The sequence below is a fragment of the Simochromis diagramma genome, unplaced genomic scaffold, assembly GCF_900408965.1.
Source record: "Simochromis diagramma unplaced genomic scaffold, fSimDia1.1 OVJJ01000669.1, whole genome shotgun sequence".
NCBI lineage: Eukaryota > Metazoa > Chordata > Actinopteri > Cichliformes > Cichlidae > Simochromis > Simochromis diagramma.
The window spans coordinates 2,537,600-2,560,557 of NW_024387458.1; the positions used below are offsets into that span (position 1 = coordinate 2,537,600).

The window sequence follows — 22,958 nt, forward strand, 5'->3', positions numbered from 1 at the left end:
GTAACTAATTACTGATTACTTCCCCAAAAAAGTAATCCTGTTACTTTACTGATTACTTATTTTCAAAAGTAATTAATTACTTAGTTACTTAGTTACTCTTTAAAAACACGATTTACAACCTGAAGAGGTGATAAAGCGATAGATCTTTCAGCCCAATTCTACTTTTTCTACATAATCCATCATACAAAATGTAATCAGATGGAAAAGTCTCTTTTTAAAACTTGTTTTATTAGTTTTAATCTTTTAACTTTATGCATCAAGCAAAAATTTAATTATCTGCAACATTCTCTGACTTGAATAAATTAGTTTAACATTTAAACCTATTTTCTTCACATTCCAGCACATAAAATAAAATATTTTTTGTGTTTACACTCAGTCTTTCAAATAGATGCAAGTAAAACACAGCAGAAAATAAATAAAGTCAAAGACTCAGCGGTCCTGTTGCTCTATTTTCACCTGTAAAGCAGGAGTGGGGTAGGCGGAGGTTTACCCTGGTGCAGGTGTGCCGTGGTCAGTTGAAGAATCTGCGAGTTTCTCTGTGAGGTTCCCATTACGTCGTAGCTACTCGGTGCTTGTTTGGAAGTTTAGGGGTTTTTTCGCTGTAAAAAGAAGTTTTCTTCCCACGCACAGCGGACACTAATGTTTTTGTCACTTTTTATGGAATCAAACTCAAAGTAAGGTCAGTACTTCCACGCTTTAAACGCTGCACGCTCATACTCTCTCTGCACTCGATATATGATCCATTGTTGATCTGCACACAGCTGTTGTCACGAACGTCGCACTCGCTTACGTCACTGTCGTGAGACATTCTCGCAAAAAATCACGGTTTTAGTAACGCAGTAACGCAGCGTTCCTACAGGAAAGTAACGGTAATCTAATTACCGTTTTTGCAATAGTAATCCCTTACTTTACTCGTTACTTGAAAAAAGTAATCAGATTACAGTAACGCGTTACTGCCCATCTCTGGTGGTAATGCATCGGTTTGCACACCACCAGTAAAAATCATAGATGGGGTGAAGGTGTCTGCGCAGGTGCCTGCTTAAAACACAGAAGACCTCTGTTTTGGTGATCCGTGGTGATCGATTCTGCGCATGCCTGGTTCATCTTTAAGGAGCCTGCAGCTTATTTAAGGAAGAAAACAAACATGAACGAAGTGGATTATCATCGAGAGAACAACACCGAGAGTCTGGATTTAGAAGAAAAGTCCGAGGTTAAACTCCGTCAGCTGCAGGATGTGGATAGAAACCGAAGTAAGTAAAGAAGGAAAAATCTCAGCTTTCATGTGGAGGAGACGGATAACTGCGAGCTCCCTGCAGGGCTGGTGAACAGAACTCCTCAGCTTAATATGAGTCGCTCCTTAAATCCCACGCAGAAGACGAACTACAAAAAGCTCATCTTAAACACTTTGCCCCGCGTGTTTTATCCCCACTGTGTGTAAACACGGTCTGTGTAAACAGTATCTAAGTATCAAAGTTGGAAATATAAAGGTAAAAAATCTACACTGTCTACAATAAAATGTGTGTCACGTTGAGATTAGTTGCTCATCGGTGGCAAAAAAATAGTCAAGAGGATTTATGCAGGGGTTGTAAAAATACTAATAATTTAAAAGTGACCTGTTCTGCATACATCATAATTCACTCTTTTTTAGCTACTTAAAATCTCACTGTAGAACTATTTTGCTCTTGAAAGAGAATTTCTTAAAAATATTAACTGGAAAAATAATTTTTTTTTAAAATGTAAAGGTCACATTGATTTGATACCATTTGTGAGAGATCTGTTTGACAGATGATAAGCCAACAAGTCACAACAGCTTTAATCCTACAGGCTGGGACGGCACTTCCTCTTTTTTCTTTGATAAAGGATGCTGCAATGTATGCTCTGCTATAGGAGGTAATAAGGAAGTAATAAACTAAAAAATTGAGAGAATCCATCCAGGGCTTGACCTTGAAATATAATATTATAATTTAAACATCAAAATGTGAAATTACTCGAGTGCAAGGCAGTTTGCTGATATGTTGTTTTCCTTGTCATTGTATTTATATTTGCTGATTAAGTTACACTTCTGGGGCCTATACTACAAAACACCCTGAGTTTACCCAGGATATCTTTTCCTTATCTGGCCTGCAGTCAGACTAAGAGGTCATACAAAAGCGGTTATCAGTTTGATAAGTAAGCACAGGGTTTCTTAATCTCGCTGAGTAGGTAAAAGAGGTAGAGTTGCTGCTTTTGACCAATCAGAAACCTGAAGAGGTCTAGTTTTTTTTTTTATAAAGTAAATAGAATGATAATATTAGATGTATTAGACTCATATGTTTTGTCATTTGTGTTTTAATTATTAGTAAAGTGTGAAAAGAAAATCACTTTCCAGTAATAAAAGAAGTTATATGAAGTGAATTTGTCATTAGGACAAAATAGAGATTTTTTTTAAAGGCAAGAAAAAATACAGCGTGTGTAATTTAACAAACATGTCACTAAACGTGTTTTAGGAGCATGAAAAAAAAAAAGCTGGAATAAAGAAAGCTCTTAAGAGTCGTTGTAGATGCTCATCAGAGGAAGACGAAGACTTCAGATGCTCTTCAAAAAATCTTTAGAGCTAACATAATATATTGGCTCTTTTAACCAAAGTTACAGTCCATAATGTGCATGCGTGTTTCATCGGTGCCTGCAGATGTTCAGCAGCTGCTGGTGATTAAAGAAGAGGTTCCATGGAGCCCGAGTCTGGACCAGCAGGAAGCAGAGCATCTCTACATAAAGGAGGAACAGCGGAAACGCTGCAGAAGTCAGGAGGGAGACCTGGAGGAGACCAATATCACCAACTTCCTTGTAAAGAGTGAAGATGATGAAAAGAAATTTATGTCCTTGGAGCTTCAGCCAAGCCAAACTGAACACATCTCAGAGGCTGAAGCTCCAAACAGCAACTCAGCCAAAGGGAGGAATCCAGAAGAGGATGGCGGTATACAGCTGTCAGATGCTAAGTTACACACTGTGGAGAAACCATTTGGTTGTGACAGCTGTGGTAAAGCATTTAGTTGCAATATGCATCTCATAAGGCACATGAGAGTCCACACAGGAGATAGACCTTTTGTTTGTGACATTTGTGGCGAAAGATTTACACAACAGGAGGTTCAGAAGAGACACACGATAGTTCACACGGGAGAGAAACCGTTTGGTTGTGACATTTGTGGCAAAACATTTAGACATCAGAATACTCTTAAGAGACACATGAGTGTCCACACGGGAGAGAAACCATTCGAGTGTTCTTTTTGTGGTCAAAAGTTTAGCCAAAAGACTCATCTCAAACAACACGTTAGAGTTCACACAGGAGAGAAACCATTCGAGTGTTCTTTTTGTGGTCAAAAGTTTAGCCAAAAGACTCATCTCAAACAACACGTTAGAGTTCACACAGGAGAGAAACCATTTGGCTGTAACGACTGCGGTAAAATGTTTCGTCGCCATGCGCATCTCAAGAGGCACACGAGGGTCCACACCGGAGAGAAACCATTTAGCTGTGGAGTTTGTAGCGAAAGATTCACCAGACAGGGAAATCTGAAAAGACATATGAGTAATCTGTTGCTTCATTTCGTCTATATTTGTTACAAATTCAGAAATACAATGAGAGCTGGATTAGGTGTCAATGAATAGAACCACCTTAGAGTGTAAAAGGTGAAACTTCATCATCAAGGGTCAGACTTTTCTCGCCGGGATCAGCATTTAGGAACAGCTTTTTTGAAATACTGTGCTTTAAAAAAAACTAAGTTGGAGTTATTTGGCAACTGGAGTAATAAACATGTTGACACACACCAAAGACAGCTTTTCAGGAGAACCACCTCATACCACCTGTGAAGCACAGCGGTGGAAATTTTATGATTCAGGGTCATCATCACTGTACGTGTTCAGAGGATGTGATTTCATCCAAGTTAGTTAAACAGGAGTTTAATGATGGTCCTGATCAAACTATTAAACCCCACAGGTGATGCTTTAAAAATGCAGAAATTGTGGCTTCAAAGCAGTTTGGAGAGTTTTGTATAAGAGAGTGGTAAAATGCTTTTTTGCAGGCTGATGTAAGAGGATTGTGGATAACTATGCTAACAGCAACAAGAAAGAAATTGCTTCTTTTAAAACTACTGTCTGAGAATAATTATGTCCTTATTTTTGCACAAACTGCTGTTTTATGGCTGAATAAATGACCAGAAAAGCTGGTTGTGGTGTTGCACTGTTTGTCTGTAACAACAGCGTGCAGTGATTCATTGACATGTGTCAAGAGACATGAAAATGCAGTTTATAAGCAAGAACAGAGTTTGTACAATTCTAAAAAGCTTGAAAGTTGATATTTGGTGTGATGATGGGCGTCTTTGTTCTTCAGCACACTCTGAACTCTCTGAGGAAGCTTCCTGTTATTTTTAAGTAGTCTTCAGGAATCGTTCTCCAGCCTTTGCTGGAATATTTTATGCTTATCAGTCTGTTTTTTCTTTGGTGGGGTTTTGACAGGCTGCTAATAACAAAGTACCTGAAAATACTATTTAAAAGCACTTCTGTTTTACTGGAGCACTCCAAGCACTTTATAAGTTGTCTTTTTATGCTTGAATGACTCATAGGCCAGTGTTAAGTGGCTTAACAAACAAAAAAGGAAAAGCATTTTTAAAAAATTGTCAAGTACAAGGACTGGACTGTCCAAAGGAAAACTTTCAAAACCTGGAGAAGTATTGCCCAAGAGCTCAAGAGCACTTTTTTTTAATTCACAGAAAGTTAAACTCATTGGAAACAAAATAAAAAGACATGAAAGTGGCTCAAGACTTTTGCACACTATTAAATGTGTTTAGTATGATTATTATGTATATTGACTGTGCATATACCTTGTTTTGAACATGTTAAGTTAGTGATGACGTGATGAACTTAAAGACGTTCCGAGTCTTGAAGGCGCAGCGACTTACAAAAATGGATGTGATTGTACTTCTCTGAAAGCTCGTATGTTGTTCTCCATATAATCAAAACTGCTGAACACATAATCTGGTCAACAGCAGAGTTTTGAGTTTAAAACCACCAAATTTTCACTGATTATTTTACCAATCATGCTGTGATTCTCTGCTGAAGGAATTCTTTTACATACTCAAACTGTAAAGCTGATTCTCAGTAATACCAACAAAAGAATATGTGCAGTGAATGTGGCACGCATATAACAATGTTTCTATGTTTGGTCCTGATTTGCAGATTAGAAAACTGATCATTATTATTGAGTATTTATTGCAAAAAATATAAATTAAATGAATTTCCCTTTGACCTTAAACTGAACCCCTTCATCAAATTATGGATAAGTCATTTAGGTTAAACTACTGTGTCTTCATCAATTAGGAGCCATGCAGGCAAAGGTATATATTGTGTCCCACCCCAGTTTGCAGCTGGGATAGAGTGTGATTAATGTGGGAGCACACAGGCGTAGGTGCTCAAAATGTGACAATGCTGCAACCTTGTGCTCCTCCTCAAACAAAGGAGCAAATATGAGCCCTGCTGTTGGACTCATGTCCTTCTACAGCACTGCCCAGCACTTTTCTTGTAATGGCTTTGTGAGACACCGTGATAGCACGTGTGGATGTGCCATCCTGGAGGAGCTGCAGGCACCGTCTGATGCTGCCAGCATGACAAAATATTTGTGGAAAAATAGTGACTGTTTTCCCACCTTGAATAATGTAGCTCACTGTTTGATTTCACAAAGTTTTATGCTGGATGCCCTTTGTGATGCAATTTGTCACAAATGTATCCATGCTTGGGACCGGCATGTGTAAATGGAGGTGTAAAAAAAAATTGATTTGCATTAAAAAAAATTAATCAAAATAAATAATTTTTCTAAACAGATTATTTTTAAATATCAAAACTTTGAATTTTAAATCAAAATTTTTTTCAAATGAATAAAACTTTTGACCCCGATTTAGCTCCATGGACTGAGTCATTTGTTTCTTTGATTTTTGGTGATTATTCTGTTATTATTTATATTTTCATATTGATTATTCTAGCCTCCTCTAGTGTCTGTTTGTATCTTGCTTAACCTCCTAAGACCCGAACTCTTCCACAGCATGCATTTTTAATTTCTCTTTGATATTTGGGCTCATTGGGTTTTTACCAGATTTTTTTTTTTTTTACCTAATTTTTGTTTCTAAGAAAAATAAGAGCCACATATGAGGATATTCGTTTAAAATTTCGATAGAACAGTAGCAGGATAATGTCCTCGTAAGTGGGTATCAGGCCCTTGTACAGCAAAATTGAGTATTTTGGTCTAAATAACCCAAAATGTGATTACCTCATATGTGGACGCCAGGTCCTAGGAGGTTAACTCTTCTTTTGATAGTCATTTGTATAGTTGTATAGTTTTCCTTCCTCTTAATCATTAGCTTAATTAATGTAAGCTGTTCCTTGGATTCCCTTCACTGGGCACGAATAGCCTGTTTCCTTTTGAGCATTTATAGTTTGAATTTTTGACCTAACTAAACTTTAGCTTTAGTTAGGTCAAAAGTTTCTTTTTGCCCACCCGTCCCATGTGGAACATGTATTCATCTTTATGTGTGGTTTTATAACTCTTAAGTGCTTTGCAAATATTTGATATTATTACATCCAATGAAGGTTATATGACTTGACCTCACATGCTGATAAACTTGTTAAAACAACATCCGGGTAGCGTTGGAAAACGTTAACAAGCTCCTCCAGTCTCTAGGCAACAGGATTTTGAGTTCTGCCAATATTTTGCACTTACCTTTAAGATCTAACTAGTCCTAATGACAGCTTTAATTAAAAAAAACAAAAACAATCCAGCTGTTTTGTTGAGGACAGTCTCACCAAAACACTGAAGAAGAAGAATCACATCCTGTTACTGTAACAAAAAGGTAAGTCTGAGAACATTCTGATGCGTTACAGGAACACACCTTTAATAAAACACTTTGAGAGACAACATGCAAATACAGCAGTACATGTAGTAGTGTTCTCGTCAACAGGCAGCTGAATCTGAAAGTCATTTACATTACAGTACATACATTTTACAAACAGGATTGGCTGAAATGTATATTATATTACAAAGTAGTATTTTTCAGTGAACCTGCCAGTAGCACATAGTAAAAGAAAAAAAACATTCGTTTAGTGATGCTACATGGGAACTAGGGTTGGGCGATATGTAAAAATTTTCCAACCGGCAATCGTCAGTCCAACAATCGCTGATGGGCCATATATCCGTGCGTGCGCAGACGTCTTGATGGGCGGGGCTATGTAATCATGCACGTTTACACCACAGAAGAAGTTCAAACATGGATGAACTAATTTCCAAAAAAACAAAGCAAAAAACCGCTGTCAGCGTTAACACGGCTTAAACGCGGTCATCACGATTAAAATTTTCAACGCTCTCGACCCATCTGGAGCGCAGAATGAACAAAATTAGGACAAACTGCCGAAATGCGTTGACAGAGACATTTCAGGGATTTTGACTCAGTCTGCGCTCCGGATGGGTTAATTGTTAATCGCGTTAGTCATGATGAAGGAGTGTTAACGCTGACAGCACTAAAAAATTAAAAGTTGCCAATTTGGGATTTCTTTGGCCTTAAACCAGATGAAAGAGGTAAACCTAAGGATGTAACCAAAACGGTGTGCCACTTGTGCAGACGTATAGTTCGAGCAAAGTATTCAAACACGACTAACTTGCAAGAGCATGCACGTGTCCACCATTCAGCTGAATATGCTAGGCTATCAACAGCTTCTGCAGCCACATCAACAAGCACTTGGGCGCACTCTGAGGTGGGGGCATTTGCTCGCAGATGAAAGAGGGTGCTGTTAAAACAGCGCTATTATTTATTTTTTTCTGTTGACTGCTTTTATTAGCTCCATCATTATTAGCAAACTTGCTCATGGGCAAACAAATAAATAAATCACCCTTGTAAAACTAGTCGATATATTCGTCCAATTGCCCAACCCTAATAGGGACTACTATAATAATCCACCATAACAGTTTTTAAATTATGTTTTCTGTTCAGATTAGTTTCATTCAGACTCACTGCTTAAACATCAAAACACATTATAAAAAAGTCTTTGTACGAGCACAAGTATTGGTGTGGACTGACATACAACAGAGCCCAACAGAGAGTTAATACGTAGCGCAGGCTTAAATTAAGTGTTTTTAGTAACAGTACAGTTGTTTTCTACTTGAGTTCTTTAAATAACAAAACCTGAGGTTAGCTTAGGGAAACTAAAGAAGCCTCAGCATTAGTATTTCATTAAACATCCAGCAGATGAAGCAAATATCATTTTGTTTAAAATGTTCTGAACTACGCACTGAAGAAAGCTTAAAAAACGTAAACGTTACAGGACAATAAAAAAAATGCTGTGGTTCTTGCAGACTTGCCTCCACACGGCAAATAATCTCTTACAACAAACCGAGCAGCCTTGACGTTTTCATTCTGCGTGGACTCTCATGTGTGAGTTAAGATGCGTCTTACGATTAAATCTCTTGCCGCATTTGTTGCAGTGAAAGGGTTTCTCTCCCGTGTGGAGCCTCATGTGCTCCTTAAGATGCGTCTTTTGGTTGAACCTCTGGCCGCACTCGTCGCATCCAAACGGTTTCTCTCCCGTGTGGACTCTCAAGTGAGTCTTAAGATCTGTGTTTCGGTAAAACCTTTTACCGCAGTCCTTGCAACCGAAAGGTTTCTCTCCAGTGTGGACTCTCATGTGGGTCTTAAGGTGCGTCTTTCGTTTAAACGTTTTATCACAGTCACTACATTGAAAGGGTTTCTCTCCTGTGTGCACTCGCATGTGTGCCTTAAGATGCGTCTGCTGGTTAAACCTTTGCCCACAGTCTTCGCAGGCTAGCGGTTTCTCTCCGGTGTGGACTCGCATGTGAGTTGTCAGATTTCCCTGCTGGCTGAACCTTTTACCGCACTCCTCGCAAACAAACGGCTTCTCTCCGGTGTGAATTCTCATGTGCGTCTTAAGGTGTATCTTTTGGTTGAATCTCTGTCCACAGCTACTACAGCTAAAGGGTTTCTCACCTGTGTGGACCCTCATGTGTGTCCTGAGATCTGACGTTCGGTTAAATCCTTTACCGCAATAGTCGCAACTGAATGCCTTCCCCCCATTGTGCATTTTCTTGTGCCTCTTAAATTCTGATTTTCGGTAAAATACTTCACTACACAACTCGCAGATAAACTGTTTCACACCTGTAGGGGCCACCACCTGGGAATCTACGTTTTGCTTTACCTCGCAGCTGCTATCAACCAAACAGCTGGAAGGAGTTTGTCCTGAATGGCATGTCAGCTGTTTCTGAAGACACTGCTTGTAGATAAACTGCTGACCCCACAAAGTGCAGCTTAAGAATTTTTTTGCCGCATTACAATCCGCATCCATATTTAAGTCTGACTCCAGTGCCCTGCCCTCCTTCCAGCCGCCATCGCTGTCTTCGTTTTCAGGTCCAGACTCATCAGTAGTCTCAGAATAGTCTGAAGCCTTTTCATCAGCATCAGGTTTAAACTCACTTTGAAGATCCGGGTCACTGCTCGGTTCTGGTCCATCGCTCTCAGGCTCTGTATCTCTGTTGTCCTCAGCTTGGCTTTGATGAAAGGGTATGAACTGAGGTTTTTCTTCATCATCTTCGTTTTTCACAGGAACTGCAGTGATTATGACCTTAATGATATCCGCCTCCTCCAGACCACTACTCTGCTGTTCCTCGTGGCTGGTCAAGATTTCCTCCTGTTCCTCCTTTATGTGGAGGGTCTCCGGGTTCATGCTGGTCCAGACTGGGGTTTCACTCATGAGGAACTTCTTTAATCACTGACAGCTATTAAACATCTGCAGGAAAAACAGGAACAAGTTAGGGATGTAACTGTGTCGACAGTTAAATCCAGCTGAAGAGCAGATTCTCAGCAGTAATTCAACAGGCTGAACAAAAATGTAGCATTAACCATAAAAAAGTAAAGCCAATTTTAAGCAGAACACTTTTATTCCTTTTGTTTTTCTTATTTTTTTGGCCGATAGGCAAACTAAGGCTAGATTTTCTACATTACGTCTTAAGAAACGCCCCTGAATGCAATATGATGCTTATGCTTCTTTCCCTGCACATCAATTTTGAAGGCTTTTTGACTTTTCCTAACACTGATGATCAGGATAAACGGCAGCAGATTAGAATCAAGCATAACATTTGTACATTTTCTAAATCATCAAATTAATACACGCAGTTTCCTGTAACAAAGCAAGTCACAGTTTTCACTTTAGTCAGTGATTTTAGTAAAGCACGGCTTAACAAATTGCACACATAAAACATGCTGTAAAGAAAAGAATCAGTGAAAATGTGGTGATTCCAGCTGATTTAAATCAAACCTGCTCGCTCCTAGCAGTTTTAGTTTTTATTCTATCAGCTTCAGACTCATTTGAGAGTACAGATTAAATATAAAATGACTTATATAAAAACTGACTTCAAGCATAGGCTCAGTTTACGTACAAATTTAATATGAGATCAGCAAGTACAGTATACATGGCCTGTTTTAGGATCATGCCAGTAAAACAATGAAATTGTAAAACTGTTTGCTACCAAGAGGAAAAAAACAGGCAAGAAATAAAATTGCATTTATTTCTTTAGAACCTTCTACTGTTCACACACAGAGGTCCAAGGGATCTTCCAGGAATGATGACGCTATTTCATTGTGAATTGATTGGTCAGTAGGCAGAGATTTCATACGTGCTGATCTCTAATCTGGAGGGTTAGGGGTATGAAATACAAAATCCTGCTTTGTGGTACCTGCTGCAGACCTCTGGGGAATCAGTGGGAGGGTCTAAAGATTTTCAGTAGCTTCTAAGACTTGTGTTGTTCACTATGAGCATCAGTATAAAAATGTGAATTGTCACACCCGGGCACAATTGTTCGCCGCCTAACTGCAGTTTACACCGGGTATATCATGTGTCTACTCCTAGTGACCTCATTTGCTCCACCAACATTTCCGCCTTGCACCGTAATCTTGAGCCACTCGCCCAAGCACCCAGTAATACATCACCGAAAACCATACATAATGATTCCCTCATCAAAACGAATATACACCAAACACCTTGCTAACTATGATGCTTGTCTGTTCCTCTTTCGTAGCCATCAAGTCCCACGTCCCTCCCGACATAGACCCATTCCATTCTCTCGACTCTACTCCCTTCATCACCAACTATTTAACAGAGACGCGCCCACCTCCACTGCTTCTACCTTGTACCTCCCACTCGCTTCACACCACTATCCCAAGGCATCACTTCTAGCTTCCCTGTACCTCCCTACGAACTTAAGTCGCATCTGCTCTGCACTATTTTTGTATAACTTGCCTCACAGCCTCTTTCACTAGATTATTACTGGGCTTTTTCCCATCACTTCTTGATCTTCGCCTCTGAAAACATGTATCCTTACAAAGACTCCCACACACCAACCCTCCCCACTTTAACAACAGCTCTATCCTAATCATACCCTCGGCTCACGCCCACCCGTCACCCAGAATAACCTCATACACCCCAAACAGTCTCCAAAACTCTTATTTTTGTCCTTCTCCGGGCCCCCAGTTACTATCGCCGCCTTATTTTTTACTTCCGTCCTTTCGGTCTCACAATTTCCTAAGCTCAGTTCTCCCATGATATAAACTAACGGAATCCGCGCTCACTCCCTACCCCTAGTGAAGACGCTAGACCTGGATCCTCGACCGTATCATTCACTCGCACCTTTAAAAACGCCAGCCCCTGAAATTATTGTGTACATCTCTGCCTTCGGGAACTCCACGGCATGTAAGCCAGCTGCTCCCGACCCACCCGTTACAAAACGTCACGGCAAATTATAAATACATACAACTCAGATGCCACCACCCTCGTTACACCATCTGCCCCACCATCACACTGCATAGCGACCATGGTCTTGCCGTCCGGTGTATCTACACCCCACACCACCCCCATACTCATGCAACTGATAGACCCCCGCCTCTTACCCCCATCCCCCATTCCCACCTCGCTTCCCCCAACCACACCTCGCCTCTCCCCACCTCATCCCTTCCCTACATCTCCATTAGACTGAAAGTTCCTTGCACCACATTCACTCCCCCTTGGGCCCATTCCCCACTACTACTTCGTCAATTATCATTCTCCGCTCTCCATGATCCTTTCGAGTGGACTCAGCAATCTTTTGTCTTCATTGGTTTGTCTTTATATCTTTCATATGTTTATTTAATAATCCGTCTTAAAGCTTAACCCGATGCTAATATGGAGTAATACCTGGTCATTTCGCCTGCCCAGCATCATTACAAGAACAAACAACCAATAACACAAACATCCATCGCTTCTTGCGCGGGGGGCGGCACGATTCCGATTCCCATGTCGGTCCCATTCCCCGCCTCTCACCACCGCTCGCTCATGTCAACATTCTCTCTTTATGACCATCTTTCACACCCGGTTCTCCACACCAAAGCAGCCTGGGAAACAGCTCCGACTCTAGCCCAGCGGCCTCCTCTTCCCGTCCCCCTGTCCGGCTGCCGGCCCTGCCAGGCCTTCTTAGCCTTCAGCTCATCTAAGTTTTAGGGCCTATATACCACTCACCAAAAATAGTCCGCCTCCCAACAAACACTTCGCGTTTTCATCGCTCCTCGGCCTTTTCTGTCAAAACAGATCTCCCCTGGACAACTAAAAAACACATGCCTTTCTTCCTCGTAAAATTCTCCTTACCTTTGGTTCCTTGGGTGCTGCTGACCCATTGCGTCATAACCGTCCAGCGGTACTCGCCTTCATCCATGTCCTCGCTATTGTGGCGTCCTTCAACATGCCTTTTTTCATTCCGCCGTATCTCTACTTCCATATATCTTTTCAACACCCTAAACACTACTTATATCCGGCCCCCCCCCAATACCCTTTCCGCCGGTATTTGTCAATTTGGCCCTGTGCAGTTATGAGCGACTATCTGACACCTAAAATCGGGGCGAGGGCATCCATGACGATCCGAACTAACGTTTTTGTCTCGATCTAACCCTCCTTCCTTCCTTCCCTATCCCACCCTCATACAGTATGACTCTTTAGCTATGCTTTAGCCTCAGCCGTTTCCCTCTCCGGAGTAGTCCACCTGGCCGCACACAGCCCCCTCTAGAATTCTTGAGTCTGTCTCTTTCCACAGCCCCCCCATCCCGTCCTGATGCAACGAACGTCACCCTTAACACCTAAGGTACTCCAACCTAAACCGATACCCAAAGCCAAATCTCCCCAGTCCCCCCCCCCACGATCCCTCTCTCCCTTCTGGCGACCCCACCAACTCATCCCCTACCCCTTCTATTTAATACATACACCTACACCACTAAACCCCTTACAGCACCCCTTCATTACCCCTCTCTTACCCTTTCCCCCCATTTACCCCACCGCTAGCACCCCGGCCCACTTTCCTTCCAAATCATAACCCTCCCTCTTGTTGAGACATCTCTACTTTTTTTTTTTTTTTTTTTTTTTTTTTTTTTTTTTTTTTTTTTTTTTTTTTTTTTTTTTTTTTTTTTTTTTTTTTTTTTTTTTTTTATTTGTTTTTTTCTTTTGAGTTTTCATCGATATTACTACTCCCATTTCTGTCGTAGTTCTTGCAAACTTCTACTCGTCTACGCTGATTCAGACTTCGACGACTCTCTTTCCCTGGGGTTTAATTTCTGGGCCCCTTCCTCGCTAATTTCAATACCACCGACGTCTCCCTGTTTGTTGCACCCAGGCTATTGCAGATTCCCACTTCGTTCTATTTGTCCCTCCCTTTTTCTGCTAGGCTCTTTTCTTGTTGCTTCCATCGTCTCCCTGTCCGAACCAGTGCCCTGTGTGGAGTCTGATCCCCTTAGGTGACCCACCCCTCGCCTGACCCAGCACCACCTTCTGGATTGGAGTAGGAACTGAAACCTTTGGCGCCGGTTAAAAGGCGTACAAGTGGGATGGTATGTCAGTCAGTATGACAAAAAATATCTTGAAGTAAAAGTTCATTTAAAATAACGATAACCTCAAATATAAATGAGTGTAAATTTAAAACATATTAAGCAATTAACAACAAAGAAAACATTCTTTCATTTTTTTAGCTGATGGCTTTGTGCCAAACTAGTGCATTTACACATCATGTGTTGACACACAGCTATTCTCAATGCATATCAGCAAGGTGGCATAGCACGTTTAGAGGCCCTATGTCATATCAGATTTTAAGTTAAAGAATAGATATCTTTCTCACAAGAGACATGTGTAATTTAGTTTAAAAGACTTGTTTCAAAAAGTTGGAAACAATCATTCAATGCCTGTTGGGGCACAGATTTCTGGCTGTCATGCAGCCAAAATCAGCATAATTCTAATTTTATATTCCAAAAGATTTATAGAAACCGTGCTCATTATGCAGAATCATGATATTATGCATTAATTAATATTTAATTTTGAATGTTTATAGAGCTAATATATTTTGGTACTTAGAATTTTGGAGATTTTAGGATAGAACTAACTAAAGCTTTAAAATAAATGTTACAGCGTACAAAATTTAGTGGAGAAAACAGAACAACATGGAAAAGGCGGTGCAAGACTCCTGATGAAGGTTTCTTCCTGTTAAAAGGAGTTTTTCCTTCCCACTGTCACCAGGCGTTTGCTCACAGGGGGTCATTTCATTGTTGTACTTTCTAGTTTTATTGTAGTGTCCTTACCTTAAAATAAAGCACCTCGAGGTGACTGTTGTTGTCATTTGGTGCTATAGAAATAAAATTGGACTGCATGTTATTAAGTCATAGGCTATTCTGTGCAATCAGACATGATACTGACTTTATACAAGGGTGCGGGGCAGCTGAAGACTGATTAATGTCTGAAAAGCTCTCAAATACTGTCTGGGTCACAGTGGAACAGTGGTTAGCAGTGTTGCCTCACAGCAAACAGCTCCTGGGTTTGAATCTGCCTGCTGTCTGGGGAGTTTGCATGTTCTCCTTGTGCTTGCATGACTTCTTCCCACAGTCCAGAGACATGCTTGCTGGGTAAACTGGCCGTGAGTGTGAATAGTCTCTCTGTGTGAGGCTTGTGATAGACTGGTGACCAGTCCAGGCCTCTGGGATAAGCTCCAGAACTCCTCATGACCCAGGATTAGAAAATGCAGTTAAGAAAACAGACCGATAAGTAAATTCTCCATTTCATAATTAGTAACAGTAAATGATAATTTCTAGAACCTTCCTCTTGATCTTTGGTAGAAAAAAAATTAATCAAAGCTGTAAAATAAAGTGTGACCAAACTCTCCGGTTATGACAGAAAGAATCAAACTCACTGAGATATGGATTTAATTTTTTTTAAAAATCACAATCAATCATTGCACCGTATATAAACCAGAAGTCCCCTTCCCCTCTACAGTTTGCAGAAATGCTGGAAATATTGCATTGCTTTTTCTGCACTGATTTAATAACACAGAAGGCTAATTTTTAAATACACACGTTCCCTGATGTGACCGTTTTTGGTTTGATTACCTTCCTTCCACTTCAAACTTGTAGTATTGTTAATAAAATACAATAAAATCCCCTTTAAGCTTGAAGACAGTACATCCATGTAGTCGAGGGCAGACCCCCCACGGTCACTTCAGAGATAGAAGCTGATGAGTCAGAGCTGAAGGAGTCTGGCAATAAAGTTCAGTTCTTACAGTAATTAACCCAAACTGCTGTTTCACATTGAAGGCACTGAAAGTCCAGTAGAGGCCACAAAGTGTAGTTAAATGTTAAAAAAAGAAATTAAAATATGTTTAAAACAAGAGAATAAATTAAGTCCCTTAAACTAAATACTTAATTTGTTTGTGAGCTTTAAAGTCACAGTCAGTGAATTATTTCCCTTTTCATTCCACAGTAAACTCACACAGAAAAAAAGAAAACTCATAAAAATGGCCCGTGGTCACTGCCAGCAGTGCTCTGGCCGCTCACTTAGGGCGGGGACGGGATAATTGAAGCACGTTGCCAACTCGAGAGCGGTCTCGCTGTGTCAAACAATAATGACTTGAGCTTTGCCAGAGACCGATTGATACGATCTAAAGTTCTCAGAGTAAACAAGTTTTTTGGTGGTTTGCTGGTTTAAAAATAAATACATAACAAGACAGAAGGGACAATTTCCAGTTCAGCTTGTAGCAGCAGCAGAAAGGTTCACAGGAAAGCCAAATATTACCATAAATCACCACAGATTGTCTGCAGAGATAATGAAATAATTTTAAAACAATCAAACTTTTACAATAGCAAATCAGTTCCCTCTTTAACTAGACGAGAATCTGTGCCCATCTATTCAAAGAGAGGAAATAACACTTTAAAAAAATAGCATATCTGGAGTGTTTCAACTCCAACTAAAGCTGATAAATTCTGCCGATTCCCAGATTTACAGTCATGATTTTGAACTCTGCCAGAGTAGCACAGTTCAAAGTAAATCTTACGCTGGTGCAGCCCCTCAGTTCATTCTCTGTTTGAAATGAACCACGTTAGCTTCCTTCGAGCCACCTTTCTTCTTATTGGTTGCCCCTCATAAACAGATGGTTTAACCAGCAGGTAAGTGAAACACTGGAAGAGCCCGTGTATGACAGAAGATGAGGAGGAGCAGGAGGAGAAGAGCTCCCCTTTGAGGTTGTTGAAAGCATCTTAACAGTCTGACAGTATCTTAGAGATTGTGACTCACAGCTTACACCGTTTGGATTTACCGTCACAGGATTGTGTGGTCCAGACCAGCAGGCCCCTTAATCCAAAAATCGTTTCTTTCTTTTAAATTAACATAAGATCCATTTTCCTACCAGTCACCAGAATAATGCTTCCCAGCACAGAAAGATTCCTTTAAAAAGAGGCAAAACAAATAATAGACCCATAACTGTGATCTCTCTGCTGAACAATAACAGCAGCTGTCTTTTAGAAATCAAATTTATCATCATTTCCTTCATGAAAATAAATCATCTGCTGGTTTTGCGTTTATTTCAGAAAGTTGTGAAGTGTCATTTTGAGACAGGCACAGTCCCACGTTTCTGCACATCCCGTCTCCCTGTGACTATGCTGGTGAGCCGCGTGCAGATGGAGTGATGAAATTTCTCATCATCCTCGTTTAGTTGCGCATGTAGAGCCGTACGAGGCCGGCCTTGTGCAGCTGCTGCCACAGATTCATCTCCATACGCAGGTCGTGGTTGGCGAAGAAGCCCACAGGGTGATAGTTTTTGTCGTAATAGTGGTCTGAGTATTTCTTGTAGTCTGGGGTCATGAAGCCGTACGCACTTACCTATAATCAAAAGACAGACAGATTAGGAATCTGGTGACACGTAAACTGCAAAATGCCAGTTTTGGTTCAATTTGACCCACTTGGCTCATTTTCATTTCCTCAGGCTGGAAAACGGGTTTAACATGTGCAATTAACCGGATACGGAATCTGGACACGATGTATAAGGCTCGCTGCCACCACAGTAAAGATCAAAAGCATAACTCTGTGGAGGCTTTTTGACACACAGCAATTTAACAGAAATGCAGCACATGCTTCTGCAGCTCAGCTGCTCAAAGTCAAAACATTCTCACGCTATCGGGCAAGTACGGCCTTGTCTCCTGATAAGTAAACAACAGACTACTGGAAACGTACCTGATCGCAGGTGTGCAGCGCCGCCAGCAGCATCGTGGCACCGGTTGATGGACGGTAGAGGTCTTTGAATCTGGTTTTCAGAGTGCTGGATCTGAGGAATCTGAAACAAAAAGATCACGAAACATGAATAACCTGCGCTGTGAGCCTTTCAGGAACTGAAGCTTGAAGTTTCTCACACACACACACACACACACACACACACACACACACACCTCTGTGGCCCAGTGTGGCTGCGTGGGGATCTTCCCTCAGCAGCTCTCTCTGGTTTCAGTCGCTGCTTCTCCTTTAATCCCACTTACAGCTTTTGAAACACGAGCTCTGCTTTCACGAGTGAGAATTTGCTCACCTGTTTCTGAGGTAACGGATGAAATCAGGATGGTACATCTTCAACTTCTCTGCTGACACGTCCTCACCAAAGTACTTCACTGGACTGAAGGAAATACGGCATTACTATAAAAACACCACAACTGCTGGAGAGCACGAGTATTAACATTCAAAGAACTGATCACTGATGAGCAGTGACGCTTCTGACATATTTGATCTTGTGACATTATAAACAAATACAGACTAGTCAGGTTTATTCTGCTGGATTGTCTGCAGGAAATATCATCTGCTTCATCTCAGCAATCATATTTCCAAAAAGTAAGACTCCGTTTCTGCACCTCTGCACAAACATAGCTGGCTGTGCAAGTCTTGAGTTGCAGACATACAGGCAAAAAACAAGTTTGTACAATTTAAATGAGCTTGAAAGTCAATATTTGTTATGACCACACTTATTCTTCAACAGTCTGAGCTCTGCGATTCAGCTTTCTTTCTTTCAGTAGTCTTTAGAAATACTTCTCCAGGCTTCTTGACGGACATTCAAAGCTCTTCTTTGGATGTTTTCTGCCTTTTGCTCTGCTCTCTGGTGAGATGACTGTTCCTCTGAACAAGGTCAGGTACAACAATTGGACTGAAAATGAGTGAAAAAGCAGCTTGTGTCCAAAGAAAATCTTTGATAAAACTTCATAAAGTGTGGAGAACTTCTGCTAGTGGTAGTGGACCAACCCTGAGGACGCTTCCACTCCTTGGGCCTTGATGCTGATAATAATCAAATTAAAAACGGGTAACGCAGAAGAAAACAGGACTGAAGCTGCAGTCTGTAAAGTGTCGCTTACTTTTTGCCCTTCTCACGCCCCCTGTCCACCAGGGTGTGCGTCGCCGCCGCTTTCATCAGCAGGTAATCTCGGTCGTGATCCGGCAGGAAAATGTACCGCGTTTCCTGTTTGAGAGGAGGGAGCAGCCGAGCATGACGAGACCGTTTTAACGTCGTCACTTAATAAAGACAGATGTTTATTTCCGTCCTCACCTTAGACACGGGGGGTCGTCTGTACCCGACACCTGCGTAGCTCAACATGGAATTCATCAGCGTGTTTGTGGAGAACGTGTAGTGGGTGGTCCGAGACCCTACGTCCTCCTCAAAGCCCTTAATGATTGCCCCGTTGGTCCTGAAGACCACAGCAATCCAGAGACACACAATAAATAGAATCAGCATTATTTTTCTTATATTTTCATTATTAATGAAAGGAAGCAGGAAGGAAGGCGTCAGAACCGACCTGAAGACATAGTGATGGCTGTCGATCTCCTTCCCTTTCTGGGAGTTCTTCAGTATCCCTCCATTCCCCACCACTGCACAGCGACTGCACGCCGACTTATTGCCAGGAGCCTTCCAGTTGTCCAACATCTGCCAGTTAGCAGGTGAGTTGAGGACAGAGAGTGTTTCCACCAGTGCTGTTGGCACAAAAGAACTGATTAAATCTAAGATTTGTTTAATATAGGCGGGACGGTGGTTAGCACTGTTGCCGCACAGCAAGAAGGTCCTGAGTTCAATTCCAACATCAGGCCGGGGTCTTTCTGTGTGGAGTTTGCATGTTCTCCCCGTGTTTGCGTGGGTTCCCTCCAGGTACTCCGGCTTCCTCCCACAGTTTGTGGGGATAGGTTAATTGATTAATCCAAATTGCTACTAGGTGTGAATGTGCGAGTGCGAATGGTTGTCTGTCCCGGTGTGTTGGCCCTGTGACAGACTGGCGACCTGTCCAGGGTGTACCCCGCTTCTCGCCTTATGACAGCTGGGATAGGCTCCAGCGCCCCTGACAAGGATAAGCGGAAGCGAATCGATGGATGGATGGTCCTGAAAGAACAGAAAAAAAAAATCCCAGAGGCTCCATGTGGGCACACAGACAGGAAGCTGCTTTTATCTCTATGATAAACGTCTTTGCTGAGATGAGACCAGCATGTCCTCAATGAAATTATCCAGAAGTACTTGTAGTCCTACGTCTGGCTCTTATAGGATAGTTGGAGGAGGATATTTTCCTGCCAGAGAGTTATTGTGGATTATTCAGCCTGAACAATTGTTTAATGTATTGATGTACATTTACTGTAAATTTACGGTGTATTACTGTATTTACATTTTCAGTTTTGTGGGGGTTTTTGTCTCTTTTATTTAATAAATAACTCTAAGACACTCCTTTTTCAAAATAAAATGTAAATGCTTTTATTATCAGGACCATTTTTATTAGTCCTTTATTTATCCAGGTAAAAGTCTCATTGAGATTAAAAATCTCATTTCCAAGAGAGACCTGGCATCATGGCAACAAAAGTCACATACCACATAGGTATATAACATTTAAAACAAATACAATATCCCATACAAACATGTGTAAAATATACAATAACAGATCAAATTAAGAGTACATTAAAAACAATCACACTGAGTAAAAGAGCTGTTCTCTCGTTCCTTTAAGACAGACTTAAACTCTCCCAATTCTGATAATTTCAGTTCCTTCTGCAGATTATTCCAGGAAGCAGGGGCAGCGTATTTAAAAGCCCTTTTCCCCAATTCTGTTCTGATTTTTGGGACAATCAATTGTATGATTTTGTTCGAACGAAGGCTGTATTGGTTGTGGTTTTTACACATATAAACACATAAATAAGATGGAACCAGCCCAAGGAGAGATTTATAGATAAAGATCAACCAATGGGAGAGTCTGCGAATATGCAAAGATGGACATTTAGCAGCAGCATACAAAGAACGATGATGTACACGATTTCCATAGCCAGTAATAAAACGTAAAGCACAATGGCACACAGTATCCAACCTCTTTAGGTAGTGGGCAGGTGCATTCATAAAAAGCAGGTCACCATAATCCAATAAAGGTAAAAAGGTTGCACGAATCAAATGTTTTCTCACTTGGAGGGAGAAACAGGATTGGTTTCTAAAAAAAGTAACCTAGTTTTAGTTTTAACTTCGACACAAGCCTTTGAATGTCTTAAATGACAAATTCTGATCTATAATGATCCCTAGATACTTGTAAGATGTCCATGTCCATGTATGTTTAAATAAAACAAACAAACAAACAAACAAACAAACAAACAAGCCAGGACACATACGCACCTCATTTTGAACTGGGGCAAATCCAGCTTTATATTAAAAAATAATAATACAATTAGTTGAATTTTGACCGATTTTCCTTGTTTTCCCATTATGTGCTGTTAGAACGGTGGATGTTACAAAGTTACAAATGATGATGTCAGTCTAAGTATGAGGCAAAAGCTCAGGTTTGATCTAAGCAGTCGGATCCTGACAGTTTTATTAAAATTCTTTGATGTCACAGTGTGGATGTGTTTATATGGAACTGGGTGGGTGGTGTGTGGGTGCACCAAGGCCCAGCATAAGATAAACAAGATTATTTTGAATCATGGACTCATGCAAAGCTGCTTTAATAAAGCCTAAGAATAAAAATCTGAACACAGGTGAGGATAAAAAAAAAAAAAAAAAAAGATTCATTTGGTTGGGTAGGGAAAAATTGCAGAGTTGTGATGGCTGCATTCCATCATGAACGTTAAACTAAAACTAAAATAAAATAAGTTTCACAAGAAACTGGAGAGTTCAAAAGGAGCAATCAATGAAATGAAAGGAAAATTTTTTTAGATAAAATCAAAATCTCACTGTCGTAATCGATCCCTCCCCAGCCATGTGCTCCAGGATAATGGCTCAGACGCCGGTGCTGTTCGGGTGTCACGTGTTTGGCCCACTGCAAAACTGGAATACTTTCCAGAAATCGCTCTCCAAATTCAGTTTTCCCCACCCGACTTCGGATGCTGTCCGGACAGCCCTGTGTGGAGCAGACACCAACATAACTGTTATCAGACCTCATGCAGACGCTCCTACCTCCAGACCTAAATGCAGTTACTGCACGTCCCTCACGATCATTACGAAGCCAACATCATTACTTTCACTCGGCAGGAAGTTCACCCTCAATATTGACCTCCTAATAAGAGTCTCACTGGGCGCAATTACCTGGTAATTACAGAGCGGAGAGAGAACAGGGCTAACGACAGGACAGATGCTGGAGGTTTCATCCAGCATGAGGCATGAAGTAACACACAGAGGCAGACATTGCTGATGAAAAAAACAAAAACCTTACAAGTATATACACATGTAGACAAGGAAGTAGATGTTAGTGGAGGAGAAATATTCTGTTTGAGTGAAATACAAGAGTGGAAATAACAGATAAGAAAATACATGCAGATGTTATCAGAGAAGGGTACTCAAAGAAAATCTACCCACTGAAAGTGAGCGGATGATAGTCCGGGAAACTAAGAGCTTTAAAAGTGCCTCATACTGCACGCTGCAGCCAATCATGCACAGTCACATCGCTCTTTATTCATTCAAAGCACAAGCTTTTCACTCTTTGTTCAGTAACTTGCTGATCTAACCGATCTGCGCTTCAGTTAGTGGATGATAAAGGTGTATCGCCTGAGCAACAGACACCTGCTTTCTTATCAATTCAGGCATCTTAATAAACTTGACTCACTACATATATCAGCTTGGCTGCTGGGTAACCCTCAAGCAACAGACGCTATTTTAGAGACCAAAATGACAGCGTAGGGTCGTCTATACAGCTACAGATATCTATATCACAATAACAGTAGCCTCAAAGGAAAAATGAAGCAACCTGAGTCGGATCGAAAGCATTAATTTCAACAGATAAAAACCAAAGAAAAAAATAAAACATTCAACACCAAAATGCACCGTTAATAAGAAAACATGACTGAATAACCCCCAACCCCCTGAACCACAGTCACATCCTAGTGCATCAGTAGCACTACCATCAGTAGCATGGTGGTACCACCAGAGCTCTTTATGTCAGGCACACCTCCTGTGCTGTAACATTTTTAAGTTAATAGCCCCTAGTATGATCCACCAAACCTTGGGGTACAACTGTCAGCCTTATACACAATCACGAACTATGCCATAGTGCCTAATTAAAAACTATCAAGAACTGCATCAATAATCCTATTTGCAGGTATCTACCACACGATTGCAACAG

General features: G+C 41.0%; 3 protein-coding genes across 3 annotated transcripts; 1 reads left to right on the plus strand and 2 right to left on the minus strand.

The window, feature by feature from the left end:
• The first annotated feature begins 1,144 nt into the window (after positions 1 to 1,144).
• On the plus strand, positions 1,145 to 3,642 carry LOC120722961 (gastrula zinc finger protein XlCGF8.2DB-like). Its single transcript, XM_040014153.1, has 2 exons — positions 1,145 to 1,250; positions 2,669 to 3,642. Exons 1-2 carry the CDS (start codon positions 1,145 to 1,147, stop codon positions 3,640 to 3,642), a joined length of 1,080 nt encoding a protein of 359 aa, XP_039870087.1.
• Positions 3,643 to 6,883: 3,241 nt separating this feature from the next.
• Positions 6,884 to 10,848, minus strand: LOC120723136 (zinc finger protein OZF-like). The gene has a single exon (XM_040014488.1). The coding sequence runs from the start codon at positions 9,775 to 9,777 to the stop codon at positions 8,425 to 8,427; it is 1,353 nt and encodes a 450-aa protein (XP_039870422.1). The 5' UTR covers positions 9,778 to 10,848; the 3' UTR covers positions 6,884 to 8,424.
• Positions 10,849 to 15,270: 4,422 nt separating this feature from the next.
• On the minus strand, positions 15,271 to 22,808 carry st6galnac (ST6 (alpha-N-acetyl-neuraminyl-2,3-beta-galactosyl-1,3)-N-acetylgalactosaminide alpha-2,6-sialyltransferase). The gene is made up of 7 exons (XM_040014493.1): positions 21,575 to 22,808; positions 19,182 to 19,356; positions 18,935 to 19,073; positions 18,744 to 18,847; positions 17,933 to 18,016; positions 17,587 to 17,686; positions 15,271 to 17,235 (listed from the first exon to the last, which is right to left on the minus strand). Exons 1-7 carry the CDS (start codon positions 21,780 to 21,782, stop codon positions 17,065 to 17,067), a joined length of 981 nt encoding a protein of 326 aa, XP_039870427.1. The 5' UTR covers positions 21,783 to 22,808; the 3' UTR covers positions 15,271 to 17,064.
• Between the last annotated feature and the right edge of the window lie 150 nt (positions 22,809 to 22,958).

Bases quoted from the DNA above. Each gene is read 5' to 3' on its own strand.
- LOC120723136 (XM_040014488.1), bottom strand. From the start codon at position 9,777: ATGAGTGAAACCCCAGTCTGGACCAGCATGAACCCGGAGACCCTCCAC.
- LOC120722961 (XM_040014153.1), top strand. From the start codon at position 1,145: ATGAACGAAGTGGATTATCATCGAGAGAACAACACCGAGAGTCTGGAT. The intron at 1,251-2,668 runs GTAAGTAAAGAA...CGGTGCCTGCAG, and splicing joins GGATGTGGATAGAAACCGAA to ATGTTCAGCAGCTGCTGGTG.
- st6galnac (XM_040014493.1), bottom strand. From the start codon at position 21,782: ATGAGGTCTGATAACAGTTATGTTGGTGTCTGCTCCACACAGGGCTGT. The intron at 19,357-21,574 runs GTGAGATTTTGA...TTGTGCCAACAG, and splicing joins GGGAGGGATCGATTACGACA to CACTGGTGGAAACACTCTCT. The intron at 18,848-18,934 runs GTGAGGACGGAA...CCTCTCAAACAG, and splicing joins GACGACCCCCCGTGTCTAAG to GAAACGCGGTACATTTTCCT.